This window comes from Mustela erminea, chromosome 3, assembly GCF_009829155.1.
Source record: "Mustela erminea isolate mMusErm1 chromosome 3, mMusErm1.Pri, whole genome shotgun sequence".
NCBI lineage: Eukaryota > Metazoa > Chordata > Mammalia > Carnivora > Mustelidae > Mustela > Mustela erminea.
The window spans coordinates 136581312-136601754 of NC_045616.1; the positions used below are offsets into that span (position 1 = coordinate 136581312).

At 38.2% G+C, this 20443-nt stretch overlaps 1 protein-coding gene across 3 annotated transcripts in view; it reads right to left on the reverse strand.

Moving 5' to 3' along the window:
- Positions 1-20443, reverse strand: part of SPEF2 (sperm flagellar 2) — a 170274-nt gene that overhangs the window by 52117 nt on the left and 97714 nt on the right. For all 3 annotated transcript variants that reach the window (XM_032337619.1, XM_032337618.1, XM_032337617.1), the window contains 5 exons: positions 15722-15870; positions 10885-11012; positions 10592-10730; positions 6517-6654; positions 3999-4150 (listed from right to left, as the gene is read on the reverse strand). In XM_032337619.1, the coding sequence (XP_032193510.1) occupies positions 3999-4150; positions 6517-6654; positions 10592-10730; positions 10885-11012; positions 15722-15870 (706 nt within the window). The remainder of the gene's footprint in view (positions 1-3998; positions 4151-6516; positions 6655-10591; positions 10731-10884; positions 11013-15721; positions 15871-20443) is intronic.

A 20443-nucleotide genomic window follows, 5' to 3' on the forward strand; every position in this document is an offset into this window, starting at 1 on the left:
GAGAAGCAGTCTCCCTGCTGAGCAGAGAGCCTGATGTGAGGCTCAATCCCAGGACCTTGAGACCACGACCTGAGCTGAAGGCAAAGGCTTAACCCACTGAGCCACCCAGGCACCCCTGTATTCAAAATTTTATAGTCTTATTAACAAGAGTAAACTAGAAGAAAATATTAACAAAACATAATTTTTAGGTTTAATTCTCATTGATAATGGGGAGGGAAATGAGACAACAGGAATCTTGAAGATATGCAATTTTGAAATGTGTCCGGGCATCAACTTCTGACAAGGAACAAATCAATCATGAAAAATCAAATCAAATAAAACTGGGCACCACTCCTTTAAGGTGACTAGCATTATTTGGCTTCCTGAAGTGGACAGTAAAAAGGCAGGATATGACAGATGTGAGGATTGCAAGGGGGAAGGATTCATGGAGGTCACAAGGTTTTGGTGGTGGGTGGGGGAAAAAATCCAACAGCCCTCCCCACTTAAGAGTAATGATGATGAAGCTTTCTCTTTGCTTTTTAAAGTGCTATGGGAACTCAGAGATGAGCTCTCCCTCTCCCTTCTTTCAGCCATATTGCTGCCCCTATCTAGAAATTTTAGAGCTGTCCCTGGAATATTCTATCCCTGAAGGACTCCCAGTCTCAAATGCTAAGAGAAGCAGGAAGAGATCCCCAAGGCAGAATGCTTATTATGATCCTTAGTAATCCAAAGTGTAAATTGTCCCCCCACTAGGCATGGGCTAGGCACCAAGCATGACTTCCCTGAAACTTGAGGAGAGTCAGGAGCCATGATAGATATCAAGTATTTGGTCTGGCAGACTCAAGCTGCTGGGAAACAGAGTGGTGATCCAGAAAGCTGATTGTGAATTCCAGCAAACAAGTAGCTTGGTCTTGTTTTGAACACTAGATGTGGTTTCTTGAACTTGGCTCTTTGATTCTTATAGTACTTGGCATTCTGACAATGTACTGTGCCTGCAGAGGCCATGTGCTGAGGTTCTTCTATGCAGTACATATCTACCCACAAGGCAAATTTACATTTTAATAATCAAGTAATATCAAATGTCAGTCACTGAGACACTGAGATTCATGTGTCTAACAAGTTAAAGGTTGTATAATCATCTCCAAATGTTTAATACAGTATAACATGCATTTCCCAACACCTTACTTTGGAGGCATATCATTTAGTATATGTGCTGCCGAAGCGAGCGCAGGAGGCATATCATTTAGAAATAAAATTTGGGGTTAGAATTCATTTACTGGAAAAAAATCTGGTCTAGATAGCTTTGCCACAATCAATATACATGAATTGGGGCATGACACTTGACTTCCTGAAGCTCCTTTCTTCAAATAATATAAATACACAATTGCTACTATTACTATCATTGCTTATTTTTAGTCACTGGCAATTATTAACCAATTATTTGTTACTATTATGCTGCTGCTGTTGCTGTTTTTATAGAAATAAAGTAGACAGCTATGTGGAAATGCTTAATAGTATGCTTGTTTCCCCTTACACATTTTAAAGAGACTATGGTTGATTAGTTGATTGGTTGATACACTGATTGAGAGTTTCAGTAGCTGCTCATAGCAGTGATTTGAGGTTGACAGTGGTACACAGTTGTTTTGCAGAAAATAAGAACTGGCTGTTCTTTTCCCTGTTTCATTCTGTTAACCAACTTTAATAGCTTCCCCAATATGCCTGACTTGCTATTTTGTGCTAAGAACAGAATGCACTGCTACTGTAGACATTGGAACTTGGCCTCTTTTAATGGCTCTGATGGTTCATATTGCCTTTGGGATTTTTTATTGTTTTCAATTTCGAAGTCCTTTTCCAGTAGCTTGCTGAGTTAAACATTTCTCTTGTATTTGTATCAAGAAGACGGTACTTTCCTTCTTGTGTTTTCTTGCTTACATATGGGCACATTGGGGACATGGTGAGACTATATGGAGGAAATCTAGAGTGAGAAAAAGTGGGTCTCAGATCTCATGTATAATCTTACTGTGTTCAGGTCATCTCAAATCCTTTTTGGTATAGGGAGAATAAAGCAAAGCAACAACATGCAATACTCACAGCTATAATACTCTGGAATTTAAGAAACAAAACAAAGGATCATAGGGGAAGAGATGAAAAATTAAAACAAGATGAAATCAGAGAGGGAGACAAACCATAAGAGAGTTTTAATCATAGGAAACAAACTGAGGGTTGCTGGAGGGGAGAGGGTGGAGGGACGGGGTAACTGGGTGACAGACATTATGGAGGGCACATGATGTAATGACCACTGGGTATTATATAAGACTGATGAATCACTGACCTCTACCTCTGAAACAAGTAATACATTCTATGTTAATTAATTGAATTTAAATTAAAAACTACTAAAAATATACAAATTCTAAGAATAAAAAATACTTCATGTAGGCTATTGTCATAATATGCATTAATAATAGTCATCAGTTATTGAGTGTTACTGAGACTAGATCTCAAGTCTTCTGCTCCCCAGACATGATACTCAGTGCTTTAAGGATTTCATTTTCTGTAATCTTCACAATCACCCTACTTTATAGATACTTTATAAATAAGAAAACCAAGGCTTAAGAGAGGTGGGGTGACTTTCCTTCCAGAATAAATTGTTCTAATTTATTCTCATACAATTAGTAAATAACATGCGGGATTGAAACCAGATCTATCTGTCTTCAAAACATAATCACAATATATGCATGTTTTGTGCCACTTGTGCTACCTGCATTGACTCGAGCACACTTGTACAATAAAGGACATATACTGCTTTCAATCTCCAATATATATTGCATATCTTTGGAGATTTAAACTTAATGTTCAGTTTTTATATTATTTTTTAAATCTAACTTCTTTTTTTTTCTCTCTTCACATTTATTTTTCTCATCACCTCCTTGTTGGTCATGAGAAAATATTACTTCATCTCTTAATGCTATTTTATTAATTTATTTTTAATTAACTCATACAATTTTAAGGATTTTGAGTTTTCCTTTTGTTATTTTATTCTTACTTTTTGCTCTCTTAATGTTTTAGAGTTGGGATTACCACCACTCCAACTCCCTATTTCTTCTTTTTTATGTTTTTTAAAGTTTTTTTTTTTTTTTTGACAGAGATAGAGATGGGGAGAGAGGGAACACAAGTGGGGGCAGGCAGGGGGGTGGGAGAGGGAGAAGCAAGCTTCCCGCTGAGCAGGGAGTCCAATGAGGGGCTCAATCCCAGGATTCTGGGATCATGACCCTAGCCAAGGGCAAATCCTTAAAGACTGAGCCACCAGGCACCCTCCCTCCTCCCCATATCTTAAAGACGTTTTTCTATCTGTTCATAGTTTCTCTGGGTTTGGGATCTTGCCCTTCTCCTGCCCTCACCCACTGGGTCTATAAAAGCAATTATTTACAAATGTTTGTATTAGATGGAAGTGTTTGATTGAAAATATAATTATTTTCTTGCTCTGCTGGGAATTTGATGTAAAACTACTGACAAGTCTTTTACCTCATAAAGTTAAAATCACATATGACTGAATGTTTACTATTTCTCAATTTCCTTACCTATAAAAGAAGACTCACAACCCTTTCCATTTTAGTTTACATGACACTCACACACACACACATACACATACAAAAGTGCTTGGGACCTTTCATAAAAGTGGTAGAGATTCATGATTCCTTGCTGAAAACTCTTGAGCCAAAAGGTTTTCAGAATTCAAAATTTATATACTCTCTATATTCCCTAATATCCCCAGCAGAATCTTTTGGAAGTAGTTCATAATAAAACACAGTATACCTCAGCAGCAAAGTGAGTAAATAGTCACTATAATTTGGATAATAGTGCATACTAATCATCTTAAGTTGAAGTTAGAAAAGTTTCCATTTTGGAGTTTTTTTGCATTTTGGATTTGCAGATTCAGGTTTTTACTAGTAGTATTCAACTTAAAATCATAAAGTTTTATGCCCAAACTAATTATAGTGCAACACAATGGTCTGCCTTACCTAAGTTGGCTTTCCAAAATTTCTCTATTATCTAGTTGGACCAATGGGATTCGAGTAAATCTTTTAATGTCGTCGATTGGGATTTTGCCTTCCATTGCCCTGTAATAATCTTGAAGGAGTCTCTTTGTATCTTGGAAACGGTTCAGTTCTGCCTTTAATAGCAAATATGAATGTTAGTAAACAAGAAGGAACAAGCTGACCTTTACATATTTCCTGTATAAGTTCTGTAAGCACTATATCAAATTTTTCAGTTGAAATGAATTTTCCAGAAATTATTAATCAGTGCAGAATGAGGTCCTTTGTTGTTCCATGTGGTGGGCCTTCAACTATTTGAACAATGCTGAAGGATTATAACAGAAGTCAGCACATGCGGGTGTTGTGAAGGTTTAATATAACGTACGTGAAAGTCCTCTGAGCAGTGTCTGGCATATGCGGGGGAAGGAGTAAGGAATTAGCAAAGAGCAGCTCTTATTTGCTGTCCCGTCCGTTATCTTCTTTCCTCCTCATTGGTTTTAGATGTGGATTCACTTCCAGGACAAGAACCTTCTATCTAGGTGTTAGTTCTACTATTCCCCAAAGAGGCATGTGCTGCTTGGACTAATAAGAAATGATTCACAAAAATTCTCTTTCACAAAAATTTCCTTCCCTTTGCCTTTACTACTGGATTTCAGTTATTCCCACTGGAAGCTTCTGACACATCTGTTCCAACAGTCAATCTCTCCTTGCCCAATCCAGTGCCCCAGGAATGCTACCCAGTGTGCTTAGTGCTGCTTGGCAGGCTCACGTTAGTCCTTTGTACAACCCACACCTGGATCCCAGAGCTGGTAGTCAGTGAGGCTGCTCCTGGGTCTCAGCTTTCTGATGACTTTTCTGGCCTCCTGTGGTCCAGCCTGCCCCTATACCACGGGCTAGTCCCTGTGAAAGTTGGAAGTATCAGCATTAATTGTCTTTCGTTGAGCAAGCCTTTATTGAACACCAACTGAGTGCTAGCTCGGATTGTCAGCTAAACATCCCGCTCTCCTGAAGTATCTCCTCATGTAAGTCAATTGGTTGAAGATGAAAAATATACCCTCTTCCATTCTCTACCCTCACTGCTATGCTCTTCAGAAAAAATACTCATGTAACACAGCTTGACTAACACAAGCTTATTATTCCCCTCAGCTTGGCTAAACTTTGAATAGTCTCCTACCTAACTCTAGGGTCCTGACTGCCTTTTTCTAATTTACTTTAGAAAATTTGTCATTATAAATCCTGGCTCTGTCCATTTAGATGTAAATCTAAATTTTTTTTTTTCCTAAAATTTTTTTTATGAGAAAGAGAGCATGGTTGGGGAGGGCAGAGGGATAGGGAGAAGCACACTCCCTCTGAGCAGGGAGCCCAGCAACACGGGGCTTGATCCCAGGATCCCAGGACCATCAGGTGCCCCTGAGATGTAAATCTTTTTAAAAGCTTCTTGCCAGTTTTAGAACTCAAACTGTCTTTCCTAAGTATCTGGGCACCATCCTTTTGAAAAGTAAGCATCATCTCCTACCTGCCAGTTCCTATAGAAGGGGAGGAGTCTAACTTGCTCCTTGAGAGTACCTTGCTCTCGGTGGTAAAACTAGGTGAAGACAGGAGAATGTTGGTTTTTTTGTTGTTGTTGTTTTTGTTTTTTTCCTTCAGGCAAAGCCAATCAACAAGCACAGATGGCTTCTGATGCTCACTATACCCCGGGCTGTTAAACTCTAGTTCTTTTTCCTGGCAATGCTGGGTGGCCAGACCTGGTCTGTGCTTTCTTTCCCACTGTTGACAATAGTCTTGACTATTATTATCTGTTGACTAATAAGTCTTATCTCACCAACTGTAATTTTTATTTAATAGGCTACAAATATAAGTTAATGAGGTTGTTCTGGTGAATGGTTTTTTTGTTTTTTTATTTTGTTCTGTTTTGTTTTTTTTCAATCCTGACATAAACTTATTTTCTGGAATCAAATGCCTGCTGATGTTAACCTAGCCCATGCTATGTGGCAGAGCTGCTTTCCTGGGCCTCTGCTGGCCACTTTGGGTGTCCACTGTGAGAGGCTGACAGGGTAACAACCAGTATAGACAGCATCTCTCCTGCCCCTCCATAGTTCTAAGACACCTGGACACAAAGCTGGTTGGTGGTTGTTTGGGATGCTGCCGGGTTTTTTTTGTTGTTGTTTGTTTGTTTTTGCTTTTTTTAAAGTAGCATGCCCGGCTTCATGGGGCTTGAATTCACAACCCAGAAATCAAGATCTGAGCTGAGGTCAAGAAATGGACGCTTAACCGACTAAGCCACCCAGGCACCCGGATGCTCCCAGTTCTAGTGCTTGTTTGTCCCCGGGCCAAAAGATTTATTTCAGCTCACTTCCTCAGCAAGTTGCAGCTCAGGCCAGGCAGAGTGCTGTGAGTAAAAGGAGTCTGAAGGGGCCCCTCACTCTCCCAAAGGAGTTGTAAAAGGAGGGACAGGACATTGCTATGGAGGCAAGATTCTGGGCTGTTGATGGGCTGCTCTTACCTGCATTAGTGAGAAGAAATGGTTCATCTTTATTACGATGGAGTCCTGCAACCAGCTCTCATTAATGATATCCTGACGCTCCTGCTCAGCCTCTTCCTTCCGGGCATCACAGATGTCCCACAGGCGGTCTCGTAAATCCTGAGCAGAAAGAAACCTCACTGTTATGCTTTACATCAGGGCTCAAGTTGTCGCAGTGTAATAAAACTAGAATCCTTTGCCTCTCTTAAAAATGTTTCCAAAGAAAATTAGACCTAATGCACTCGTGCATTTTATTCCCTTATTCAACAAATATTTATTTTGCTTCCACTCTATGCCACACCTTACTTTATTAGACCAGCTCACCATATCATATGCTCATGTCCAGCACAAGTCCACTGCAGCTCACTTTATTTATGGGTGGCTGTGTTTTATGTAGCAGTCTAATCCCTTTTCAGAAAATTTGTTTAGTTGAAAAAGTCCTGGGGCTTCTGGGTGGTTCAGTCATTTAAACATTGGACTTTTGATTTCAGCTCAGGTCATGATCTCAGAGTCATGAGATCAAACCCCTCAACAGGCTCTGCCTGCTTAAGATTCTCTCTCTCTCTCTCTCTCTCTCTGCCCCTCCCCCGCTGCTCACTCTCTTTCTCTCCCTCCCCCTCCCCCATGTACTCGCGCTCTCTTTCTCTCTCTCAAAATAAATACATAAATGAAAAAGTCCTTTCAGGGAATTTTTTGGGAAATGTGTATTGTTGATGAAGAAATATGCAGCTGTATTTAATCCAAGGGTGTAAGTTTGTTCAATAAATATGAGTGGAACATCTCATTCACCAAGAAATACTGTCTGAGCTTAATAGGATTGTCCAAAAATTAGGTTTGTACCAAAGAGCCAACAGTAGGAAGAATCTTTAAAGATCCCAGCTCTGCCACATGTATAACAAAACTGACAGTAGCTACCATGAACTGGATCTTTCTACATGCATCAGCGTGTCAGAACACAAGTCATTGTCCTTATGTTAACTCGTGTAATGCCTGGCAGCAACCTGAGCTACTATGTTATAATGTTCATTTCGCAGAAGAGTCACAGAGAGGTTGTCTTCCTAAAAGCACACAACGAGTAGGTGGTGGACCGAGGATATGAGCCTGTGCTCTTGAGTAATCTACACCACCATTTCAGGTCTTAGTCTCTTCATAACTTACCTTTCAGATGTGCTATATGGAATAAATTAGCTTATGTATATAAAGCACTCAGCATACTATTTAGCATACAATAATTCCTTAGTTAATAAAAACTACTATAATCTTATAAGGATATCACATTATCCATGCAATAAAACATCTGTTTAATAAAATATCCCATTAATGAAATATATATAGTCAATCAAAATGTGACAGTTTCCACAATAATAAAGTATTGAACATTATTATGCGTTAGGCATTGTGTTAAGTGCTTTACATGGATTACCTTGCTGATTGCTACAATAACCAGGAAGTAAGTTCTGGTGGGAAAACTGATGCCCAGACAGGTGAAGTCATTTGGCTATGGTTTCCATGTGGTGGAGCCAGGCATCTTAATGCAAAGCAGTTTCATTCCAGTGACCACAGTGGGTTTTAGTTCTGTGATACTTTATTAATAGAACTCTTGGCATTTTGATTTGTTACCTTCAGGGAACTGCACATAAAATGAAAATATCACAGCCATTCTTGTAGCCCTATGCTAAGTATCAGCACAAAACACCATCATTTTAGAGCTGATCTTGTTATCTCTATGGTGTTTCCACAAATGCTCTGGTAGACTTTCAATGCATACTGGCTTGTGCTTACCAAGAGTTTGTACATCTTTGAGAGCTAGAAGAGTTTTCTTTTTGTTCCTGCCTCACTGTGAGGCCTTGGCAAGTATTAACATTTCTGTGGTTCAGATTTCTGATGGCAGAGTGGGGACAGTGCAATAGCAGAACCTCTCCATTAACTTCTCAGAATTGGAATGAAATAAGCCAAGAACAAAGACATTGACCAAGCATAGAAAGGGTCTGGGCTTACCCAGAGGCATAGCTGGTTTTCACATTTCATTTGGCAAGAATTAGGGAATTATTGTGTATTCCTGAATAATCAGAGTGGGTTGTATTGAAGAAAAACTCATGGCTATTAATTGTGAAGGTTGTGCAGACAAAAATCATGGAAAATGAACACTTCTAAAAAGTTTTAAAAGTTTTCTATTGGGTCAAAAGCCAAAGTTCAATTTATATGGTGCTTACTAGAGTCTCACATAAAACAAAATGACACAAAAAGGTCAAAGTCAAAACTTATTCAAGACAAATACAAATAAGAAATAAGGCAAGTACACAGTATTGATATTAGATACAGTAGAATTCAATACAAAAGAAGTACTTTGGTGCAAAAATGGTTATTTTATACTATAAAGAGTATAGGAGACCATGAAGAGGTAGTGTGTCATGTTTCTTCACATGCCAAATAAGGCTGCATCAGAGAAACAGTTTTAACGATCTCTTCAGGGCATGGGCTGGGGAGCCTGGCAGTGTGGGGTCAGATCCCAGCTCTGACACTTATTTCACCATATTTTGTCATCCATAAAATGGGACTATTACTAGTTTCCATCTCAGAGGGTTGTCCTGAGGATGCAAGAAAACAGTGCCAGCACTGTACCAAGTTCAGGTTAGCTATTAGTGTTGCTACATTAAAATCTGTAAAGCAATCTATAAAGCAAGGCAAATGGATAGAAATGTAACCATCATAGGGATTTTTAACTTACTTCCATTAGGTTTGCAAGATTATGTAGATATAAAAATATACCCAAAGGGTAATTTTTTTCAATCAGAATTACTTATGACATTTTAAAAAATGAAAGTGATATGTGGGGCCCACCCTAAACCTAAGTTTGGACACAGGGCCTGAAGGAAAGGCAGTTTTACTCTTTAGAACTTCTCAAGTTTCTCTATAATATACTTCTGTGGAGAATTCACTGCTAAAAAGCATTCTAATGACATTAACAAGGTTGATTTGGCCAAAACTTATTGAACCTTCTACATAGAGATTATATGCTATTTTCTAGCATCCATGGAATATAAACAAAAAAAAATTAATGTTTCAGGTAACTTAAAAACTTAGATAAATTTAAAATATTATTAAAATCACTAAATTAAATTAAAATAAAACCTCTAATTCTCAGATCACAATGCAACAGAATTAGAAGCAAGGGACAAAGTTTTAAGCAATAACAACATTTGTCACTTGGAAATGAAACAAAACATTTAAAAAATAATTATGTGGCCAGTGAGAATATCAGTAAGGCAATTTGACACTATTTGGAAATTAATTATAATTTATAATATGTATATTTATATAATTTATAGTTATAACAATTATTATTATAACTATAAAGTCAAAAACTATGGGATCTATCCGAATCTCTACTTAAAGTTTTTTTTTCTTTCCTTGACTATTCTTATTAGAAGCTTCTCTACTTTATTGTTTGAATTGATATTTTTAAAAGTTTAATGTTTTTAATTTCTTAATTGAAATCAGGCTTCCTGGACATCAGAAGTCTTCTTCTAAGACATCAGCATAATAGATTCCATTTATGAACTTATGAAAATCTGTCTAGTAAGTGCTAGGCACGGTGCCTGCTGGAGATAGAAAGATGTATAAGATTTGGTACCTTCTCTCAAAGGATCTATTTAATATTGGCTGCCCTTTAGGTTTTCCATGAAGTTCCCTCATTCCTCTTCTCCCTGACATCATCCATCCTTATGACCGCACTCAAGGTAGGCATGCGCTTAATGCCAGACATAGAGATAGTTACAATGCCGAACAAAGGGGTTAGGAAGCTACAAAACAGATGCCAAGAATGCTTTTGCTTTGCTGGATTTGTATCCTCTTTCTGCAAGTATTGTCCACCATGTTTCCATTCTGAACTCAAGTTTAGAAGAGCCATTGCTCTTGAAAGTTGGCAGGTAAGTGTTCAAACCATTTCCCTCCTCACCCCCACACTTCACAGAAAAAGAAGAGAATGAGTTAGGTTCCACAGTACAATATTCATGTATGTGAAGACCCTGGTGCAGCAGGTCGCAGGTTTCCTTACATTTACTCTCTGGTGTAGTTCAGACTTTGTTTCCTCATCATCCCACAGGTCATCAGGGAGAGCATTGAAATCAGCCTGCCATTGAGATACAAAATCTTGTTTGTGATCTGGACGCCGTAGAAAATGCTGGAAATTTGTTCTGTAAGACAGTAAGAGAATTAGATGGAGCTCACATGACATGCCTGTAGACTACAAAATTCTGACTTTACTTACCTAATTTCATACAAGTATTTCTGACAATATTTCATATAAGTAACTTTTTATAAGTATTTCATATAAGTATCTTTACTTACCTAATTTCATATAAGTAAGAAATCACTGAATGCTGTTCTTCTCTCAGATGCCTGAGTACCGTTTTGATGGAGTTTATATAGGAATTTTCTATTAGTTCCCAGTAAGGTACTAAAAAGGAAGGTATTTCCTGTTAAATGGTAAAGCATAAAATTAATCCTTTCAAAGTGACAATTCTTCCAACGAATTGAGTCAAAAGAGCAATACAGAACAAGATAAGCAATATCAAGCAACAAGCAATAAAGCAAGAAAAACAAGAACCAGATGCAACTGTCTAAAGCATTCTCTGTAAACTTCTTGCCCCTCCTTCTTACTCCTCCCCCTGCTAATTTCTATTCCAAATACTTCTTCATGTCTCAGTTCAGATAAACTTCTTCCAGAAATTCTTCCCTGATCCACAACGTCTTGAAGGTCATCCTCTGACATTCCAGAGTTCTATCTCAAGCTCTGTACTTTCTCCTATTATAGCAGGGATGACATTAATGGCAACTGCTTGTTCATTTGTCCACATTTGCCCCTAGAATATCAGTCTCATAAGACAATGAGAGGGGCGCCTGGGTGGCTCAGTGGGTTAAAGCCTCTGCCTTTGGCTCAGGTCATGATCTCAGGGTCCTGGGATTGAGCCCCGAGTCAGGCTCTCTACTCAGCGGGGAGCCTGCTTCCCTTCATCTCTCTCTGCCTGCCTCTCCGCCTACTTGTGATCTCTGTCTGTCAAATGAATAAATAAAATCTTTTTAAAAAAAGAACAATGAGAACAATGGTTGTTTTAGTCACCACTCTACCGTTTTTCCTATAATCACCACAGTGTCTGGGACATAATGGGTGCTCAAGAAATATTTATTGAACAAATAAATAGATGTCATATTTTGCCTAGGTTGGAAAACTGCCTATCATGGGCAATATCTAGGGTTCATGTCAGGGTTGTGATGAGTCATTTCTTTGAATTTGCCCAAGTGGTTTTATCTTTGCTGCGTGTACCATGAAAATTGGAAAGTTTGTGTTACCTTTGGTGATACAAATAAATAACCAAAACTAAGAAATAATCAAAAGGAAATAAAATTGAAGATACATGTTATATTCAATATAAATTCTCTGTACTAAATATTCCCTTATTGGCTATGCATTTATTTACTTGGGGAATTATACATGGGGATCTGAGAGATTATTTGGTTAATCTCCTTTCCAATTGAGAAATGCCAAATAGTGGAGATAAATGATCCCTCCATGGATCTCACTGATACATTTCAGGGTAGGCCCTCCAGTGTCACATAACTATGTTACTAGAAAAGTCTCCCTTATGTTGAGCAGCACTTTGCTTTCCTATATGTCCCACTCCCCAGCCCTAGTTGTGCCCTTTGGAGAAGGGCAGACTACATTCATACAGTATTCCCTATGATAGCCTCTCAGATATTTGAAGACAGTGGGGAGATGTAGGCTGGGATTCAGGATGAAACTTGCTTGTTTTGTTAGTCTCAGCATCTAGTACAGCATTTGCACGTAGCAGGTCCTTGATAAATTTTACTATGTAAACTCATCTGAATCCAATTTTATCATCAGTTAAATTTTTAGGAGACTGGCTGGCTCCATCTAGTTCTAAAAGTCTATGATTTAATGTCCAGACACATTTGAAGAATGCATTTATCTAACTTAAACATCTATGGTTCCTTTAATGCTCCTCTGACATTATTTTAACACCTTTTTTTCCCCCCTTGCTCATGCCTCTGGTTTCTACTTTTTCATCATATCCTGGATGGTGTTAAAGATCATTTTAAATAAGCCCCACTACAATATCTCCCTCTTAGTTGACTTGAATCCATTAATTCACACTCTGTGCATGGAGAGTTACCACTTAGCAACTGACCTAAGTGAAGTAACACCCGGCTCACAGATCTCATTTTTTAAGAACGTCATGAGAAATTGTCAAATACTATTTTGAACTTAAGATATACAAAGTTTATGGTACTTTCCTGATCCATCTATTCAATTTTTCTGTCAAGGAAAAGGAATGGGCCAGTTCAGCAGGACTTAGTGAACCTGTATGGGCTCTGGGTGGTCATTTTTGTAGTTTATACATGCTCAGAAGTCAGACTTGAATATTTTCTCTCAAATTTTGTCAGGGCTTAATGTCTGGAGTATTTGTCTGTATGTTACTAAATCCCATCAACTTTCTATTAAACATTTAGGTATTTACCTATACCTGGTCTTTTGGAATCTCCCATATCCTCTGTGATTTCTATGAGGTATTGATAATTTTATATGTATAGGTTCTTCCAGTCTCTATGACATAATATTTTCTGGGCCTGGGCACCTGAACTTTTGTGATGTGACTAGATGTTAATATCTATACTTTCCAATTAAGTGGGCTTCTTTTCACTGGCTAAGACTGAGTATAATAGGAAATCAGTAGCCAAAGTAAATATGCTTCCAAACTCCAGAAGCTGAAAAGCAAAGACTTCTCACTCTGACTGCCTTCTCCGTTCTCTCTGCACCCCTCCTACGGCTGACGAAGGGGGTAGGGCCCAGGCTCCCCTGGAACTTGGCTGCTGCCTCCACCTAGGAGAGCCAGATCTGAAAGCAGTCTCTCTCAATCTCTCAACCTCTCTCTCAATCTACCTTTCCCCTCTTCCCTTCTTCTCCTCCCACCCTTCGTCTCTCTCCATCCACATCCCTACTGAGGGAGATAGATATGAGGGTCCTTGGGAGGCCTGGAACTAGGGTTACCAGATAAAGTATAGGAGGCCCACTGAAATTCATTGATAATCTGAAATTCAAATTTAACTGGGCATCTGTCTTTTTTCTTCTTCTTTGACAAGTAAGCTCTGTAGCTTACCCGCCAAAGTGTGAGAAGCTAAGGTTGGAAAAATGACTAGAGTGGATTGTGTGGCTGCTTTGTTTCAAGGCTCTAGACTACTTCTAGTGTAGCAAAATACATTCTCCACATGGTTTCACTTAGGTTATTAGAAGTAGAAGTCTGTGTGGCATATCTTCCCATTGTCCCCTCAGACCAAGTTCCTGTTCTTCATACTTTGGGCTGCTCAGTGCCCTGGATGGCTAACTTGAACAATCTTATACTTCCAGAAACAACCTTGCCCTCCATCTTCTAGGCAAGGGATGGGAAAGCAGGAAGAAAGCAGGAAGAACACTGTCTTCTGCTGCCCACTGTGTGTGGCTACATCCTTCTGCTGAAGGCCTCAACTCCTGCCAGATGGCCTTCTCCACACAGAGGTCCTCCAAGCATGTGCTCCCTTTCCCCATCTTCTCAGGCCTACAAGCCATATGGCTCCCAGCCATCCCTTGTTTGGGGTAATAATCGGATCCTTATATGTTCCCTTATTTTTGATACTTTATTCAACTCTCCTTAAATTATCATCTGTTTTCTGCCACAATTATGACTGCTAGAAGATCTGCCAAATCTCAATGTTAATGTTTATTTTTCACTTCTGTCCTCTATTTCCTTCTTGTCCTGTACGAATTTATTTCTCTCATGAGCTTCAAGGTTTGGAGTGAAGGATTAGATTCAATGTTTTTGTCTCTCACTCCCCAACCCTGCCAAATAATATCATTTTAATTTTATCTCCTTCCCAACAACCATTTATATCCTGATTCTATGACAAGTTTTTTAATGTTTTTATTTCTATAAGTAGCTTCTGTTTGGCTGAGTGGTATTATACACATCTATAGTTACATCACTTAATGTTCTCATTTTCAAATATTTTCTGTTCTAACTTCCTTATCAATGTAAATTAATTAAATCATTAGAGCTTCATCAAGAATCTATGTTGTGCTTGATTCTGTATTGAATATAATCAATTATCCCACATGTTCCTTCCCTCTCTCAAAGAGTTTATAATCTAATTGGGGAGATAAGACATTTCTCTAGGAAAGACCAATAATAATAGCAACAGCACAACCACAGAAATTCATGATTGGGTCTCAAATGCCTGGCCCAGGCAGTCAGTGCTCAGAGTTCATGAGAGTAGGAATTCACTGAGGATTGCAGTGAAGAAAAAGGGGCTGCATTTTTATAGAGCAATTTGTCTTTGAAAAAAGTGGGAAAGGAAAAACCATTCCTGGTGATTTTTTTAAGACGATTTTTCTATTGAAACAACCAACTTTGCCTATGTGGAGACTGGGCTTTGCAGTTGTCAGAGAACAAAGAACTGAAGGGATTTTCCAGGGTTCACCTGGGGCATCTCTTTGCCTTATTCTGGCGTACCTATTTAAAGTTCTCAGGCCAGACAGTGACTTGTTCTTTTATTAGTTTAGTTAGCTTCAAAAAGTTTCTTCTATTTGTGAAAAGTCAGAGGTTAAACTTCATTTGAAAGCATTATAATGTGGGCATGAGAACATGGATGGAGGGCTATAATTTGCTGGATATGTGTTCTGAGGAAGTCATTCTTCCAGGAAACTGCATCTCTGCTTGTCCTTGGGGAGAAAATTGGTCCTTACAGAACCCATTTGTTCTCCTGCTTTCAGCACTTAATAGCTGTTCAAAGCATGACTCAGAAACTCGAAGGAGTAGGGAGAGGATACAATGGGATTCAATGAGTAGTCTCAAAAATTCACCTCAGCTTTTATTATTATTATTATTATTATTATTATTATGCTCAGTTAGCCAGTATATAGTCCATCATCAAGTTTTGATGTAGTGTTCAACAATTCATTAGTTGCATATAACACCCAGTGCTCATCACCACACGTGCCCTCACCTCGGCTTTTTGATGAGTATACATATCACCAGCTATAAAAGGCCTTCTGGGTGGTTCAAATAATGGTGTGAATGTTACTACAAACAAGAGAAAGGCTAGCTTCTACGAGCTTCAATCTAAACTGCCATACCTCAGGAATCTGTTCATCCACGTAGACCCATTCTTCAGATCCTGGCTTAGGTGGTGGAGGCACTACGGGAACAGGTGACACGTCTGTCGAATCGGCAGGTGATTTCTTTACTGATCCTTTCCCTCCTGGCGATTTTCCTTTAGGAGAACCTTAAATATGCATATTAGATCATTCCATTTCAAGTAGATGAATGGAACCAGATTCTGGTAGATGAATAAATCTAGGATTAGGGTGGACTTCAGGAAATTCATTAAGCAATTTTGGAGAGCCTTACCAAATCAAAAACCCCATTCTCTAAAGTCTGCAAATTAACCAACAAGATCAGGAACAGGTTGTTTGTTTGTTTGTTTGTTTGTTTTGCAAGCTACTCAGGTCTGTTATCTAGTTGGCTATGAAAAGCAACTTGATATGTTATTTTTTTCTCCATCCTTGCTTCCATAATGAACAAAGTTTACACTGTAAAGTGCATTTCATTTACTACTGCAAATACTAGTAAATTAAATTCTCCATTCCGAGTGAGAAAAAGAGTAAGTATTCTATGAGTGGTGCTCTCAGGTTTCCTTTGTTTGTTTGTTGTTTTTGTGTTGAAGCTCAGGGGAGGAGCAGGGAGGAAGGAGGTTATGGTAAGTCAGCCAGAGTCAGTGAAGGATGTGGGGAAGGAGTCAGAGTACCGAAGCTCCTGGATATTCCAACATTCCCTGAATGACACACAGGGTTTCTGAGTGGGAAACTATATTTCTTGCTATACCCGGGAAGTATAGATGAAGGCACCTACTGTGCCGTAAGCCTGGCTGAATTAAGGCACAAGAGAGAGAGAGAGAGAAGGGGAGGGAAGAGGAAGAGAGAGGAGGGAGGAAGAGGAGGTAGAGGAGGAGAAAGAGGAGGAAAAGAAATAATGCTAGTTAATGTTCAGTTCAGAATCCAGAAAGGGCATATGCTTCACTTCCCCTGAGAGCGTCAAGAAGGGAGTCTAGATCAGTTGGGTGGCATGGCACTCTTTGGGTCTGACAGATTCTATGATTGATCAAAGCAGCTGAACTCAGAAAGCCTAATATTTCCTTAAATGATCAAGGTTATTGTGGTTTAGAAATTCATTCTGTTTAAGTTACACTTATCTTCAGAATAATTATAGTTATACTTTCTTAATGAGTATTATTAAATGATAATGCTATTTAGAAAAGTAAATGTATCTTACACTTTTGTGTTAGTTAAAAACATATAGATTATAAGTAGAGGAGAAATTGTCAATTATGTCTTATGGAGCGTTTAGGTGACTTTACTTATACATTTAAATAGTACCCATTATCTACAGGTCTGAAGTTGTTCCCGATCTTTTTACATTTAAAGATTTTTAAGAAAATCTTTGTTCAGGCAATAACCAACAATGTTCATTATTTGATAGGATGATTTTCCATTATTTGACCTGAATCTGGTGAAATAAAAGTGATAACACTGTGTCTGCTTTAAGATGAAATTCTCTAAGAAGAATTCCTAAGAGGAAGAACTTTGCAATTGTAAATATGAGACTGGAATGAGTTTCTTCTTTCTTCTTTTCTAAAATATGATCATTCAGTGAAAACTGAGTGAGCCACGTAGTCTTTTTGGACCATTGTGCTTTGATTCCATTTTTAAAGATTTTTTAAAATTTATTTATTTGTTTGACAGATAGAGATCACAGGTAGGCAGAGAGAGAGAGAGAGAGAGAGAAAGGAGGAAGCAGGTTCCCTGCTGAGCAGAGAGCCCGATGTAAGGCTCAATCCCCGGACCCTGGGACCATGACCTGAGCCGAAGGCAGAGGCTTTAACCCACTGAGCCACCCAGGCGCCCCTGATTCCATTTTTAATCTGTTTTTTAATGATGAAAATGCTAAGGGGAAAAACAAAATTTGAATGAATAAAAATGTATCTATGCCATAGGGACTTGAGCATAATCTGCCAGCATCTGCAATGTAACAGGGGTGTGTCCTTCTCAGTACCACTCAACAGACCACATGGAAGCTTCAGTTTCTAAGGAGAGACTGGCTTTCACTTGAAAGCTAGACTGTTTAGTCCTCAGTGTAGCCATTCAATGTTGAGATAGAAATAGTTCGTATATATGTTTTTTTCTAAATTGTAATCCAACTTAAACATTTTTGGGGAGAGGGGACATATAAATAATATGTTCTAAATATGGAATGTTTCTGATATTCCAATGGCTACAGTAGAGGACTAATCCTTGGGCTGCAGTTTATTCGTTCTCCAATTTCAGCCATCATCAGACTTCCCTAGAGGGCTTATTAAAACACAAATTGCTGGGCCCTACAGGAGTATTAGATTCAGTGGGTCTGGGGCGGGGCCAAGCATTTGTGTTTTTAGTTGAGTCCCCCGGTGACATGATATTACTGGTTCAGGCGCCACACTTAAAGAGCCATTGTTCAAAGAGCCACTCCTCTGGTGGATGCAGCCAGGTATTTCAATTTCATTACCCTTTTATCTTTTTCCATGGCCTTTCAGTTAAATACTACTGGTGTTTATAACACTGACATTTCTTTATTGCTAAGTGGTCTTGTAGCCTCTCTTACTAGAAGTTAAGTCAGAAGGCAAGCCCTGGAACGATGCCAACGCCAACACATGGGCAGGCCAGTGGAACTAAAGACAATATTTTCCCTCAGTGTTTGGTCCATAAAACTCTAGCCCCAGGGGATACTCTCCTAAGAGAGAATTCTATAATATAATATTGCATCTCCCACTTCCTTAGAGATGCAAATTGATATATTTTTTTAAATCCTGCATTAAAAACTTTTTAGCTTGGCATAACTCAGTATTTTCTGAAAATTAGTTGCTTATGGAAAACTTGCTTCATTCAGTCCCTAATTAATAACTGGTAGGTAAGGTCTTGGGGTTGATAAGTTGTGTTTTATGAAGCAGTAACCTGGGACAATGGCAAATGGGTTGGAGGGTAAGACAGGCTTTAAGAACACTAGAATACACTTGGCAAATGGCATTTCAGTGTCAAGATTTTGGGAGAAGTGTAGAGAATGATGCAGAGAAGAATAGGACTGAGTTAAAGATGTCAACAACAGGAAATAAAGATAAGTTTGAAGAAAGAAGAAAGGAGACAGCTCCTTAAACCAGAAGAGATGATTTCAATATAATAGTATCAAATGACCTGTGAGATAAACAGATAAATCAGTCAGTAATGTTCACCTCCAATGATGTTAGTTTCAAATACTAAGAATTAACATTGTAACTTCCTTTTAAAGAGGAAACGTGTGACACATCCTGGAAACCAGCATTTCTATGTAATAGAAAGACTTCTAAATTATGAATGCAAATTCGCTTATTCAAATATTATTAAACACAATAGAAATTCAGTAAAATAAAAGCAAAAAATGTTGGAAAATTCTTAGTTATTTAAACTGAGCTAACTGCATGGCTCCAGTGTATAAATTTTACTGGTTGAACTTGTATTTGCTTACGGTTTATTTGGAATGTGTATTCTTTTAACTAAGGATGCTCTTAAAGCATGTGCATTATTATGTTTAACTTGATTTGGTAACTAATGTGCATAGTATATTTAATTTGCTTTTTTAATTTTTATTTTTGAAGATTCTATGATGATCCTTCATTTGCTTTTGTTGACCACAATGAAAAAGCAAGGAATAAATAATGTAAATATGAAAATTGTTCTCCTAATTGTAAATGGGTAGAGCTGAGCAAAAATTATAGCCCTTAACATTGTAGTTAAAATTTATAGCTCAGTGTTAACTCATCAGGTGGCTCTAATTATATATCATGTTATATAATCAGAGAAGGATGAGATTCTCTTTTGGAATGATGGTTATGTTTTTTTTAACTGGCAAAATAAAGATCCTTTTCAGCCTATCATTTTGTGAACCTGCACACTCTTGGGTTGCAACTGCATTTGGCAATTTGCAATAAAAAGTTAAACAAAGGTACACACTCGTTACAACCCCATTTGAATGTACCCTGAGAAAGCCAACTGTATATATTTATAACTGCATTTCAATTTTAATTGGTTGTTATAGCAGCTTCAACATAAATCTAACTAATCTGCATTTAAGAACCTAGAATTTTCTTCTGCCAACTCTCAATTACTTAAAAATTATATCCCCTTTATTTCACAGAAACACTTAAAATAAAATACAGAAAAATTACAAGAAATTAGGGTGAGGACAAGTACAACTCAAAGTAGAAGGTCAAAGCCGGGAGAGGTATTAGAAAGCAGATACTGAGATCGAAGTAACCTTGCACAGATATGGGCACTAGGTGGTTCTGAACTACCAGACAGCCAAAACAGAAAAGGAAATATTATCATTTAGACGTGCTAATTATCTAACCACTCAGAAGAAGAAAAGGTTTCCTGTCCCTTGATTCTGAATGAAATTTCTCACCTGGGATTTCATATAGAGGCCATTAAATGATATAGTGGGCATACTATCCCCTCAGAAAATGAAGTATGAGCTTATTATTGGTATAATGAAAGTTTCACCTCCACTGGTATGTTACACTGTGAAGGAAGTTGAGGACCTTATACCAAAGGGCATATCAGTGAAGGCAATTTGATGAGAGCTTGAGAAAATATGGGTCAGTGTATAGTTTTCTGATGCCATAGCTTAGTCCAAGAATAACACCTATAATTTCTATGATGAGTGAATATTCTATATGCTAGATATCTCTAAATTATTCCCCGCAAGCATCACTCTTTTTTGGCAGGACCTTT